We start from the raw sequence: 14,093 nt of genomic DNA on the forward strand, positions 1-14,093 counted from the left end.
ATGACTCTCTGAGTTCAAGTATAAGTTGGTAGAAGAGGATTTTAACAGATTACTCTGACACATGAATGATACATTGTCTTGTGGAAAGATTTATGTTCCTTTAGCTTCACATTTCTTCATTACAACCACTAACTTCAAAATCAGGTTATTGTTTTTTTTTTTTTATATATATCTGTGATAGAATGTGGGCAATATTCAGTTGCATTGTTTTTATTCAAAGGATCATCCCATAATCTTTGATTAAGATAGATCTTCATTTTTTAAAAAAAATTTTTTTTGCAATTTGACATTAAAAGGTTGATGCTGAAAAAAAATCCCAGTTATGTACATAAACTGTGAATTAACTTTCCAGAGTTAATGGAAATGAATGAATGAATTAACCATTTGATAAAATCCTTATTGGATGAAGACACCCATAACTTTCAATCTCCAACTCTTTTCAGAGTTTGCTTGTTTATGTGTTCTTACTTAATTATTAATTATACTCGTGTATAATATCTTTTAAAATTAATAGTTTAGAGACAAAGACCTTCACATCTGGAGACATGTCCTGAGGTGTGGTGAAGCTAAAGTAGAACCATTTGACCATCACTATATCTGGAGGAAAAAACACCACCCCAATTTCGAAATATGTTGTGGGACTTCATTACTGCTGCAGGAGGAACTGGTCCACTTCATAAAATAGATGGCATCAGGAGGAGGAAAGGCCATTACGCAGAAATATTAAAGCAAAATCTAAAGGAAGTTAAATCTTGGACATAGATTGGTCTCCCAAATGGACAATAACCCAAGGCATAAAGCTGAGCAATAGCAAAGTGGCTTATTGTCGACAAAGTTGATGCTTTAGTGCGATCATCACACCGCTCTGATCTTAATTATATGGAGAAAGTAGATCTGAAAAGAGTGAGGCGATTTCATAACTTGTGGAAGAAAACCTAAGAGGTTTGACCCATGTCATCCAGTTTAAAGCCAGTGTTACAAAATGCTGAGGAAATGTATGTAAACTTCTGATTCATATGTCATTGATAGACACATTTGACATATTCTTTCTCTCAGTATTGTGGCATTTTGCAAATAGAAACAATTTTGTAGTTTATTGACCTAAAACGAAAAGTTTAGTCTGATTTAAGTTAACTTCAGTGTGGGGAAAACACGTGTCTTTTTATTTGGTGTATGTAAACTCCTGGTTTCAATTGTATTTTCTGATTTCAAAAAGATAATTTACTCTTCAGAGAAACGAACAAATATACTTTTCATCGACTTGAGACTTATAAATATAAAAAAGAGACTGATATGATTTTTAATAGATGCTGATGGTGCACAATCTTAGCTTTGGGAGATTTATTCACCTTCTCTTCCACATCACCACAGTTTTACTTCCCTACTTTATTAAATAGTGTAGTTGCAGCTTAGAGTCCAACACTACACAATCGTGTTTCTCAACATGCCTCAAAGAAACGGCCGCCTCTCCAACCTCAGAGCCTGCAGGTAGATACCGTGGAGCTGAAGAGGTTTCCAGCTGAAATAAGTCTGAAATATCCAAAGGATATGTTTTAGATGTTACATGCAGTATGTGCCAGATAAAGTGTGAAGCCAGCTAAAATGCTTGCAGGCATCACCGCAGTAAATAAAGGAGCAGAGGATTTCAGTGCGGACAGCGGAGGAGGTACATGTGTAAGAAAAGCGCAAACTGCTGTAGGATTGAAGAGTGCCGATGAACTGAAGTCACACTGACCTTTCTGCGCGGCTCAGTCTGCCTCTTCTGTAGGAGTCTTAACGAGCTGTGATTGACGGCAGGCCTAACAGCTACCGTCAACATTAGACACAATCGCAAGTTTAAACAGTACATAGTTGTCCTTTTGACACTCATGAATATGACTTACTTTGACAAATTCAAGTTTCCTTCACACTTGATTCCAGAGTCATTTCTGGAGATGCAGTGAAATACAGCCTTTTACAGATATTCAAACATTTTTCAGGAGTTCAACAGAGGTGTATGCTGTATGTTGGCACCGGGTGGAGAAAGTTTATAATCTGCTCTTTGGAACCTTAAACAATATTTTTGGTGTGTTTGATGTGTCCTTAAAAGTCAGAATTTCCAAGTTCAAAGTTGGAAATATCAATTCTGAAGTTAGAATTTCCTCTTGGACATTGAAGATCAATAAGGAGACCTGATTTAAAATTGATTATGGCTAGGTGAAGCACCCATAAAGCATGCCTGCCCTTTTTTGGGTTTATGTCTCAATTAACCAGTGCTGCCACGTGTCCCTTTAGTGTCTAATTACATACAATGTTTTGTAATTGACATACTATTTTCCTCCCAATTATTAATATTTCACTGCTTCATGTCGCATAAAATGCCAATACACAAAGTTTGTGGTTGTAGATCGACGAAATCTGGAAGCATTCAAGTGATGTGAATATTTTCACAAAGTCTTATTTTTGTCTTTTGCCTCTTTATTTTCTTATTTTGCACAGGTCTATTTTCCTGGGGGAGCTCATGGTTCAGCAGCCCCCCTGCAGCGTCTGCACCATCCAGAGAAGATTCTCCCACACACCCAGCATCCACTCTGACTTCCTCCGGTGACTCTCTGACAACAGAGACGTTCACAAGCTCGGAGACCCACACCCTCATTCCCTCCAGCTCTTCTTCACCTGAAGTCTCCAGCAAGGAAACCTGGATTACTGTCCAAATGGAGACCACGACCAAGCTGGCAGACAAGAGAGCGGAGACCGTGACCTCCAGGGCCAGCGGCAGGGGGGGAAGAGGGAGGGGGAAGAAACACCGAGGGGAGGATAGGAGCAGAGGAGAAGACAGAAGGAGAGGAGAGGAGAGAGGGAAAGCAGAGGAGGAGGGGAGTGGCGAAATCACCGGCGCAGAGGCAAAAGGGGAGATTCAAGTCTCGCGGCGACCGGCTGACGGTAAACCAAGAGAGAGATCCAGAGAAAGATCCAGAGAGAGGGGTCACAGAAAAGGACAGTCCACCACAACCACCACGACCACAGCCACCAGTCCACTGGTAAGCACAGAGGCAACTGGGACTGAGGACGACTCCTTTACAGCCGGAGACCAGACCACACTGTCGGCGACCGAAAACTCCTCTCTGTCTACCCCACAGGAGACAATTCAAACTCTGTCATCTTCTCCATCTCCAACTTCATCACCGTCACCACCCATATCCTCCTCTCCATCACCAGAGTCCCTGTTAGAGTCTCAACCTTCCCACCCATCCCCATCCCACGCCTCTACCTCCTCCTTCTCACCTCCAAGCAGTTCCTCCTCCCCATCCTATTCCCAGATCCCAACGATGACTCCATCACCACCACCAACTTCTTCCCACTCCACTACTGAGACTCAAACCACGGGATTGGCTCCCTCACTTCAGGCAAATGTCAAGTTCAACTCCAACGACTCCCTAGCATCCCTTCCCTTTGACCTAGAGGAGAAGGCGAATGGCTCTCTGGAGTATCCTCTGTCTCTGTTGGGGCCCCAGGATGACGAGGAGTCCGCTTGGTCTCACGCTGTGGGATCAGGAACCATCTTACCTGGTGTTTTGGATGAAGACAGCGTCCGGGGAGAAGAAGGCAACATCAGCGCCACAACTGTCAGTCCAACAGGTAAGCACGAGCCTGATTGTAGATGTTATGCTTGGCTGCAATATATGCTAGTCAAAGAAAGTCTTGTTTCAGTGATGATGTGGTGGACCTCGCCTCATGCAGCGAATGTGTCCGATGCATCCCCAAAACAAAGGTTCACAGTCAGAGATGCTGTAGTTTCATAACTTACGATGTGCGATTTAAGATCAAACCACAAACAACTAATCCAAAGTTGGGCAACTTGGTTAATTCGTGTCCCTATTGGATAATGTAGGGTTTCTTTTTTTACTTTATTTAAAGTAGTTTAAACATCAACAAATCAACATAAAGAAACAAAAACTTTGCTTTCCGAACAAACATACCAGACTCTGAAAACTTGTTTGTGAAATCTAGATCATGGGAAGTTTATTTTCTGACACATTGAGGGAGTCTTTTGTCTGCTAGCTCTGTTTTTGGTCCTCAAAAACTGCTGGAGGAAACATCTGCCCTTTGACCTCTTGAGTCATCCACTCTGTTCTCCCTTCAGGTTGTGGTCTGTTTACCTTTTACCATTTTTTTTTTCTTCCTTTGCAAATTTCCAACCCAAGTTTTCGAGGTATAAAAATGATTTACAAATAAAGTATCGCAACATGAGTGTGCACTAAAAGCATAGTTTGGAAGCAAATTCACACTTTGCACTTAAATTCTGCTGTTTTTGACAAAGTTTACATTCATACTGAAATTATTCCTGGCAGATTTAGGTTTAAATTTTAAACCTAAAATTTATCAGTTTGTTTCTGATGACAAAAAGTGATTTCTATTAAACTAAGTTATTGAAAATCATTTATACCCCTCTTAATGACAGGGCCATTTTTGTTGTTGCAGCTAAATAAAGCCATCTTAATTGCTGATCATCACTTTGAATATGAATCTCTATCAGATTTAAGTTAGGACTCTGGCGAGGCCAATTAAAACCTCGATATTACTGCCAGTCAGAAGAAACATGTTGATCTTTCTTTTTTTTTTTTTAATGACCTAAAAATCTAGAAACAAATCTCTCAGAGGTATCAATTAGAGATGTGCCGATCAGGTTTTTTTCTGCCGATACCGATCACCCATAAGGGCCGATCACCAATACCAATCACATAATTATTATTTTTTTTTAATCATAAACACTACCGGATACATTATGTGGAAAAAGGAACCATGAATTCACCTTAATTTAGACAAAAACTTGTTTTTAATAACTTTTTCCAAGAAGAAAACTAAACAAAACGGGCATTGTGCAAATTGTACTGCTATCAGTAATACTATCTTTAACAGACTGATAACATATGAAGGCTCTGAAGAGGCTAAATAATGCAAAGAGCCAAAATAAAACCTCTCAACATTGCCAAAAAAAATTCAAGGTTCCATTACAATAAACAATCCTGAGTTACTGAATGAAAACTTCCTGACAGCATGGCGGCTAGCTGATTACTGCTAGTTCTAATTGGCTGTTTCTGACAGAGCGGAATAATTATGCAGAACAGGGAGGAGATCGATTATTTTTTTAGAGATTACCTGTCTCATGTTGGGACAGCGAAAGTTTTAATACGTATGTAAAATGTATTTTTTAAGGTTAGATGCTGCAGCTTTAAACAGAGGTTTGGTGTGAGAGTCACTACCAGGTGGAGCAGAAGCGGCGCTCCGTCTGTAAAATATTACTACCTGTAGCGCGTAGCAGCGGTTCAACAGCGAGAGCAGAACCAGCATCTTACATCGCAGCTCGAAGACTTAAATAATTTTGCGGGTTATTTGTTTAGCTTTCTGACCGTCATGCTAATCCGGGTGAGTGTTTGTAGCTGTGCACTGCTTTACCTGCTATCTGATCACTCCATATGTCTTTTTTCTGCAGTGAGCCTCGATGTAGCCAAACTCCGTCAAGTATGGCATTGTTTTTATGTTGTATTAGCTTCGTTGTGTTGATGCATTTTGACGTGCTTCACCCCACGTGCTTCAATTTTCCCAGTCACTCAGTGCGTTATAGTTACACATCGCTTAGGATTTGTTGCTGCGCGTTTGCGCAGAGTGAAGGAAAGAGGAGACCAGCTGCACAGGCTGGCTGCGAAATGAGATGCAGGTGATCGGTATCGGCAACAAGAGCCAATGATTGCCGATCACCGATCATGCACTTTTTCACGAAAATCGATCGATCGACACACCTCTAGTATCAATGAATTCTAGCTTATCAGGATCTAATATAGTCTAATGTTTTGGACGCCGCTGGCAACATGCTAACATGCTATCACATTTCTTAGATATATTTTTAGATTACATTTGGCTTTATTATTTAGTTTTCACTTAATAAGCTTAATTAATGTGTAGGAATGTCCTCAGCAGGATTGTACAAAACATGCCTGCAAAAAGTCAAGTGTGTTTAATGTATAAAAACAGATGACGTGTCAGTGAATTATTTTAACCACTACCTGAATTAAATGGGTAGGAGGAAGGATGTCAGGAAAAATGGGAATTCAGATGGGAAAAATAAAAATTTCTCTTCACCGTCTGATCATAATCTCTGTTTTTTAGCTTACTGTGATGATGCCAGCGAGACGGACAACGCATGTCCCAGCGAGACACGTTGTTTTTGAAGTTGCTTTGTGTGAAAACGATCCTCCATTACAGCATGTCCGTCTGCATAAATAAAAAAGATATTCATCTTTGTCCCAGTCATTAAAAGAAAGCAGAATCTTTCTTCAAGTCTGTGTTTTTCATTTTCTCTGACCTTGCCATTGGCTGATTTATTCAGCATACTCCTTGCTCCGCCGTCCCACCTCTTCGGCACAAGCCTTTTATTTCCACTACAAGTCGACACCACCAAACAAAAAAGCCCCCACGATTAAGTCTGCTTGCACGACGACGATTCAGCCAAGCGCCGAACCGGCCACCTGGTTTACTACATATTACTTACTTGATAATGAGAGCAGATCCACAAAACATCCCATCTCTGGGTCTTTTAAAGAACCCCCCCACATCCCCCATGGGCATGATGCCATCGCACATTTTCGCACTGATGTATTTTCGTTGCCTCTGAAAGCGGCTCATGTCTGCAGCAGGCGTTTTGAAATCCTTGCTCGAGGGAGAGAGAGGACTCTGCAGATGGAGAACAGCTGTAAACTGTATCGACAAAGGAGCCGAGGGCAACCATCTGGGCTGCTGGGGCTCAGTATGAGGGCTGATTGATTGACTGAGAGACCCTGCAGCCATAGAGTGCTATAAACACGCACACACACGCACACACACACACACACACACACACACACACACACACACACACACACACACACACACACACACACACACACACACACACACACACTGATGTCTTTGCCACACCAGCAGCAGAAGTGAAAGGATGCAGGAGATTGGACTTGAATAATGACCCCCAGCTTCTGCTTCTATTTCGTGAACTTCAGCGCTCGTTGTTCAGGCCCTTCTGAGTGGAGAGTTTGGACGCTGGTGACGGTCAGCGTGGACGACGGAGCACTTCCTCAGTTGGTTCAATCACAGAGAGGGATCTGAAAGTAGAGACCTCAGGTTGGATTGCAGGACATTTGGCAGCTCGTCGACTCTCACATTACATTTCACTGACCTGAGCTTCTTTCCGTAACTTTATATTCCATCGAAGGTTTTTTTTATGTTTTGCTGTCACGCTTTTTTATCTGTTGTCCTGCTAAAAAAAAAACTAGCTCACACTTTCATCACTCTCCAAATGCAGATCATATGTTGACTTATTATCAGGACGGCGCCGCTTTTAGCTTGTTGTTGATGTCGTTTGGGCTGCTGCTGGCGCGCAGGCCGCTCTGTCAGCTCCTCCCAGAGAATATTGATTTTTCTGCACCACTCGCTTTAGTGAACGGCCAAATCCTGCAAGGTTTACCCAGCGCTCACACAAGTTCTTTCATAAATCTACTTCCGCCATAACAGCTGATGTGTCTGTCAGGATGGGCGACGACCTTGACTGATGTGCTGGCCGGGGCTGACGTACAGAAAATGAAATGCGCAGATGTTTTTCGGCTCCTGACTTCAGCGGAGAGGAGTAGTAGGATGTATTAATTATGCAGCAGTGATGTAGTTTGATACAGTGCCCGTGAGAAGTTTAGATACTTTCATCATGTCGTGAATATTTTATGAATTATTTCATGTTCGTTGATTTTTTTTCTTTCTTTTTTTTTTTTTTTTTTAGCCAACCTCAGGTCAATTTTGAAAACAAAAATTTGATTTTTCTTCATCTATTAAAACAATTACATCATTTCTGTACCATGCATAAAATTGGGTTTAGTTTCAGGGCAAACCGTAGCCAAAGTAATGATGTTTTTATTTTTATTTTGAACCCCACACCAAACCCAAACAGGCAAGCCTGCTCCCCTCCCCTAACCCCCACCTCTCCTCCGGAAAGCAGCCTTCAGTGTTGGAGACGGAGCTGGAGGAACAAAGACTCCCACAACTGAGCCTTTTTTTTATGCCCAGCCTGAACGAGCCACAGCTTTCCAAAGACCTTAAGTTGCAATAATGAGCGGATCAGGAGGGAAACACGTGGTGACTGGCCCATTGATATGGAAATTTGTGTTTGTAGAAGGGGGTGAGGGGTGGGGGGGCGACCACACACACGCAGACATTTAGGGGATGAATGAAGCACTCAGCGGGAGGTCTGCTCATTTCTGTTGAGGATGGCTAATGTCTGAAGTTCTCACGCTGCCCACTACGCCTGGCGGAGCTAGCCGAGGCTCGCTTTCCATGCAGTAACCATGACAACGGTGGCTGTGAGCGGACGGCGGGGTTGATGCGCTCCGGATCCGTTTGAACAGACGTAAGGGAGGAATATGTGTTTTTGGGTGAACGGCACCGATGATAAATTATTTGGGGTGTCTTTTTTTTTGTTGTTGTTTTTTGGATGGCTTCATAAACTGATCTCACATCAAAATCCTCCTAATCATCCAGGATTAACTGGGAAATAATGACTGGCTTGGATCTACTTGACCATGCGTTCACAGAATCACTAATTAAACTCCGTCTCTCGTGCTCTTCTGTCTCGTTTAGCTGAGGTGGAGCCCTGCGTGACTAACCCGTGTCTGCACGGAGGAAAGTGCCTTTCACAGGGGACGGGCTACAGCTGCTACTGCCCTCAAGGATACGCTGGAGAGAACTGTGAGATCGGTGGGTGAGCCGCACACGCACACACTCCAAGCGAACACGCAGTTTGACACGATTTCAGTGCGTCAGCCCTTACATAATGAAACGAGGCTCTCCAACAGATGATTGGCAGGTCAAAGGCCACGCTGCTCCTCCCTAGAATGGAGGAGAGGCTTCAAGGTTATGAGGCTGTCAGAGTAGGACGATCATTTGGATTCCTCAAACTTAAACTTCAGAGTTTACATAAAGGTTTCTGTTTTTTCTTTTTCTGCTTCTTGATGCCTGCCCTAGTTTGGCTCAAATGTCTGCTTGCTCTGAATCGTTTCCATAACTTACCATTCCACTCAAAAAAATTCGACAGAGTTTCTTAAATATTTAAGGTTGAATTGATTTCTTGCCCCTTGAGAAATAAACAATAGCTCCTTTAATGATCATGATTAAAAATGATTAAAGAATCGATTTCGATTCGGTTGTAGAAACATTTAAATTGCGTCTAATGCATTGGCAGACAATTATTCCACACCCGGAGGGTTTACTTGCTGTTGTCTTATTATTCATTTAGGTCAACAACACGCTGACTCTTGAGAGGTGTGTGTATAGCTTCAAAGTAGTTCTAATTTTTGAGCTGTTCTGTTTCTTTAAGCTTCAAAGCAGCCAGTCTCACCTCTAATCTTTTAAGGCTGTTTTCATCTGCAGTTCTTCAGCTTTTCTGAAGAACTGCAGGAAAGCTGCAAAACTTCTTTGGAGTTTTGCAGCTTTTTAAGAAATTTTCAGCTCAGCAAATGATCATCCTTAGAAAAATGTTATTGTTTAAGTCTTGGAACATTATCGATGAATCACTCCGGCATGAACAGCTTCTACATAAAAGGGAAAACTAGGTCTGTTTCAACGCACGACGGCATCCTTAGAAAAGAACTGCTTTTTATTGGATCTTTATTTAATTTATTTCTGGCAGACGGTTACCACAAAGATATACAGGGCCTATAAAAACTATTCACAACCTTGGATTTTACTCTTTTTGTTGCATTTCCATAATGAGCGACAAAATTGAACAAAAACTCTTCTGTCAAAGTGGAAACGTATCTCTACAAAATAATGACAAATTAATAAAAAAAAAATACTCCACCTAAAATAAGCGATTACATACATATTCCCCCTCTTTAAAGTGACTGACCTAATTCAACGGAGGTCCATCCAGCTGGCGTTGTCTCACGATGAGTGAAATGGACCTAAGCTCAGTGATTGTGTCTCGAGTGATTGCGGTATGAAGAGCTGCAATCAGCGCTTTATGCTACAGACAAAATACGAGGAAATACTGGAAGACAATTTGTTCCCACGTGCAAGAGAACTACGGCTTTGGAGAACATTTATTTTCCAGCAAGACAAAGATCAGAAGCATCCAGCTGAAGCTACGTAGGAATCCACATGCAACCCGACAGACCTGGAACAGCTCAGCGAGGAAGAACGTATGCCTGATCCATACAGACTCTGTTATGTGATCACGCGAATAAATACTTATGCAAGTACTTATTTTATGTTGAGCAGATTTATTTAATAATAATCGTCAGGTTTTTTTAGATGTATATTTTTTATGAATTTGTACAAAATGTTGATTATGACTGATTTGCAACAGAAATAAAAAGGGTAAAACACCAAACACCACACTTATTATTGGCATATTCCTGTTGCTTTTCATGAACTGATGGAAACCGACACAGAGAAGGTAGTTTGAGAGAAATAAAAGTTTGTGCGTTTTATACGCCAGATGAACTCTACTGTATAAAATTAACTAAAAGTCGCATATTTTTTCTTACTGTTTTGTTTATCTACTACAGGTAGGTGTTAGTCTTGACATTCGTTTGCTTTTTGCTTCTCCACTTTACTCATTATTAAGCACATATTGTACATTGTACAGGTAGACATGGCGACTGAACAGAAATGTGTGAAAAAATGTCTGAAACCCAAAGAAAAAGGAAAAACCTTTACACAGACTACTGACAACACTGAGAGAAAATCTTAAGAAAATCTAGCTTCTGCGAACAATAAAAAAAAAGTTTAGAACTGATGTAACAAATTGGATGTGAACGTCAATCAGATATGCCAAAAAACAACAACAAAAGTGGGATTGTTTTGGTGAATATACACTGAAAAAGATGTAAAACAATAAAAATTTGGTCTGATTTAAATTCAGACAGTGAGGAATAAAAGTGCGTATGTTTTTTTTTTTTTTATCATTTGGCGTGTGTAAACATCTGGTTTGTTGATGCCTTCTGTAACTAAAGTGTCCAAATAGACAACATGTTACTTCAATTCTAAAAGTTATTAGTAGGTCTGTGTTTAAACCATTTTTCTGACTGTAGGATATTACGAACTCTAAATCAACACATCTAGAATTGATTAATGGCTCAGAAGAACTGATTAGTAAAGTCATTTTCAAGTAGCTTTGCTGTATTAGAAATATAAAATAAGTATTTCTTGCTCTTTGTTTGAGAAGTAGCTGCATGAATAGAGAATCTTAATACTGAGGTGCAATTTCTTCTTTTTATTTCCTAAGTGTTCGATGTTGCTAAATAGCATCACACTGTAACTTACACAACTTGTAGGAGCAAAATATAAATCTAGAATCTCTAACGAGTTTGCATTTGATTTACAGCAGAAACGCAAATATTTTCTGAGCGATTTCTATCAATTTAAGAGGTTAATGCTTTACCTAAACCAGAAGAATGACCACAAATGTCAAATTTAGCTGTCAAATTAACACTAAATCAACTCAACAAAGACGAATGGCTTAAAATGTTATTTTATATAATAATGTCACTTGCCTTTATATTAGAACAGTGCATCCTGCTCTGTGTGAGCCTAAAGTCTCCTGTGTGAATATTGATGTCCTGCCGCTGCCTGCGCTCAGTGTCTAATGATGAAATGTGGATGTCTTGGATGAGGCTGAAGGTCAATCTGGTTTGATCTGTCGAACACATTCAGCTTCTCACAGCTGCTGACCTTTTTCCTGCTTAACCCCTCTTTGCTTTTTTTCTTTTTTGCTTCAAACCAAGAAACCATTAGAATGTTGGAAAGTAAATTTGATCCGGTAAATGGCTATATTTTTCTTTCACTTTTGCTTTGAATTTAAATGAATTTCTTCAGTCCTGGTGATTGTGTGCTGTGCCAGAGAGAAGACATCTATTCACTATTATAAAGTGATATTCTATTGATCTGTGCAGAGAAATACCGTCTTCCCCTGCCTTGACTTTGCCCAGAGCGTACGCTGCGCTGTAGAGCAGCTGCCTCAGCAGGGGGGCGGCTCAGCCCCGACCCTCAGCTGGGTGCAGACTGATCTGTTGAGTCATACAACAAAATTTACGACAGCACTGTCGTTGAATTAACGTACAACAACGTATAGAGGCGGACGTGTTGCTCTCATGCCGTTATTTGTAGATAAAGACAATATGCAAAAGAAAGCATTAGGCTCTGCAGACATAATAACACTTCAAAGCCTCTCAAAGTGCCTTCCTCTACAAGAGAATGGGCACAAACAATAGAAGTGTGGGGGAGATTAGCCGGTTTGTATTCCCCTCACATCCTGTTTGAATTATGATAATGTACTCACCAACATGGACACATTTTACTATTTAAGGCAGAACTAATCACCGCCTCATTTTGTTTCGGAATCTGAATTGCAATGCTGTTTTTGTTTTTTTTTTGTGTGTGGTTTTTTTTCAGGTCTCTTTCTCTGTAAACCAGACATGAGCAGAATACATTATGTCTAATTTAAACCCTAATGAAATCTGAATCTGGTCTGTTCCTGCTGCTGTTTTTTCCTTTTCTCCTCCCCTCCACACAGACGTCGACGACTGCCAGTCCGAGCCTTGTGAAAATGGAGGAACTTGCGTCGACAAGATTGATTCATTCCTCTGCCTCTGCCTGCCAAGCTACGGAGGAGACACGTGTGAGAAAGGTGAGAGAGGGAGTGAGTGCTGCAGTCATGCACACATTGAGAAATCTGATGATTCCCAACTGAGGGAGAGACTTTTTTTTTTTTTGCTTGTTCAAAAGAAATGTTGTCGGAAAGCAGAGCGGCAACTAATTTGTTGCTCGCAACCACGCTGACGAGTTCTCCTTTTCAACGATTTCCAGTCACCCCATTGTTGGCTTTGAAAGGATTGAAGCTTGCTCTGCAGGAGGAAATAATCCTAATCAATGTGCAGCATCTGTTGGCGCTGTGTGTCAAAGCACAGCCACATCTCGGCTCACCTTTCTGACAAGGTGTCTGCGTGTCACACAGCTGCAGGATGATGAACACTGACTCAATCTCAAAGGCGATCAAACGCTTGTGCCTGGATTGTGTATTATTTGCAGGTTGTTGTTTTTTCCAGTCAGCAGATTTCTATCGATCGCAAAATTTGCAGCAGGAATCTGCATTTCATCACTTCTTTGCAGCACTGCGTTCCAGTCTGTTTTTTTTTTTTTTTTTTCAAAAAGAAACTACATACATTATGATTAATGCACCAGCAGCAGTGTAGTTGAATATATTATAGTGTTAGCTGTTGGAAAAAAATATTTGCATGAATATTTTAGAGTTTTTTTCTGCACAGGTAACTGAACATCTACGCTTTACTGCAGATAACTCTGTCATGAAAAGAGCAAAAATAATGTTAGACGCCATAAAAGAGACAATTTTGCTTCGGATGAAAGAGCAATAAGTAATACGTGTGCTACACCACAAAGCTAGCTAAATGATGAGAAAAAAAATAGCTGGTCAATCTAGTAAAAATACAGCAAATAAATTATTGGTACATGTTAAAACCAAGTGTGGTCAGATGGAGAAACCAAACAATGACCAGCTTTAATGTGTTTTACTGAGATTTTATACTATAAAGCAACACAATTTAGCCTAAAACTGTAAACTGGAAAGATTTAGCAAATCCTTTTATCTAATTTCTTTTACAGCGACATACATGAAAGATGTGACATCCATTAGTATTCAACACCCCATTTTAGTCTAAATGAAATCCAGTACAACCAATTGCCTTCAGGTATGACCCAATTAGGCAGCACAGTGGCCCTGAGTGTAATTTAATCTCACTGTAGAGACATCTGCTTTGTGAAGGCCTGAGAGGTTTGTTAGAGAATATTAATGAACAAACAGCATCATGAAGACCAAACGTCACAGCAGACAGGTCAGAGATACGATTATGGAAAATTATAAAGCAAGGTGAGGCTGTGAAGTAGCATCTCAAGAGCTCTATTCAGTCCACTGTCTGAAAATTGAGATTTTAATGGCAGCAACCTGTCAAAACGTGGCCGTGCAGCCAGAACGACAGGCTATGAAAGAAGAGAGATAA

The 14,093-nt window shown here is 40.7% G+C and overlaps 1 protein-coding gene across 3 annotated transcripts in view; it reads left to right on the forward strand.

The window, feature by feature from the left end:
* Positions 1–14,093, forward strand: part of LOC103479352 (neurocan core protein-like) — a 52,790-nt gene that overhangs the window by 32,150 nt on the left and 6,547 nt on the right. For all 3 annotated transcript variants that reach the window (XM_081598061.1, XM_081598062.1, XM_008433722.3), the window contains exons 12-14: positions 2,479–3,618; positions 8,659–8,775; positions 12,593–12,706. In XM_081598061.1, coding sequence (XP_081454187.1) covers positions 2,479–3,618; positions 8,659–8,775; positions 12,593–12,706 — 1,371 coding nt within the window. The remainder of the gene's footprint in view (positions 1–2,478; positions 3,619–8,658; positions 8,776–12,592; positions 12,707–14,093) is intronic.

This window comes from Poecilia reticulata, chromosome 17 (genome assembly GCF_904066995.2).
Source record: "Poecilia reticulata chromosome 17, P_reticulata-male-v2, whole genome shotgun sequence".
NCBI lineage: Eukaryota > Metazoa > Chordata > Actinopteri > Cyprinodontiformes > Poeciliidae > Poecilia > Poecilia reticulata.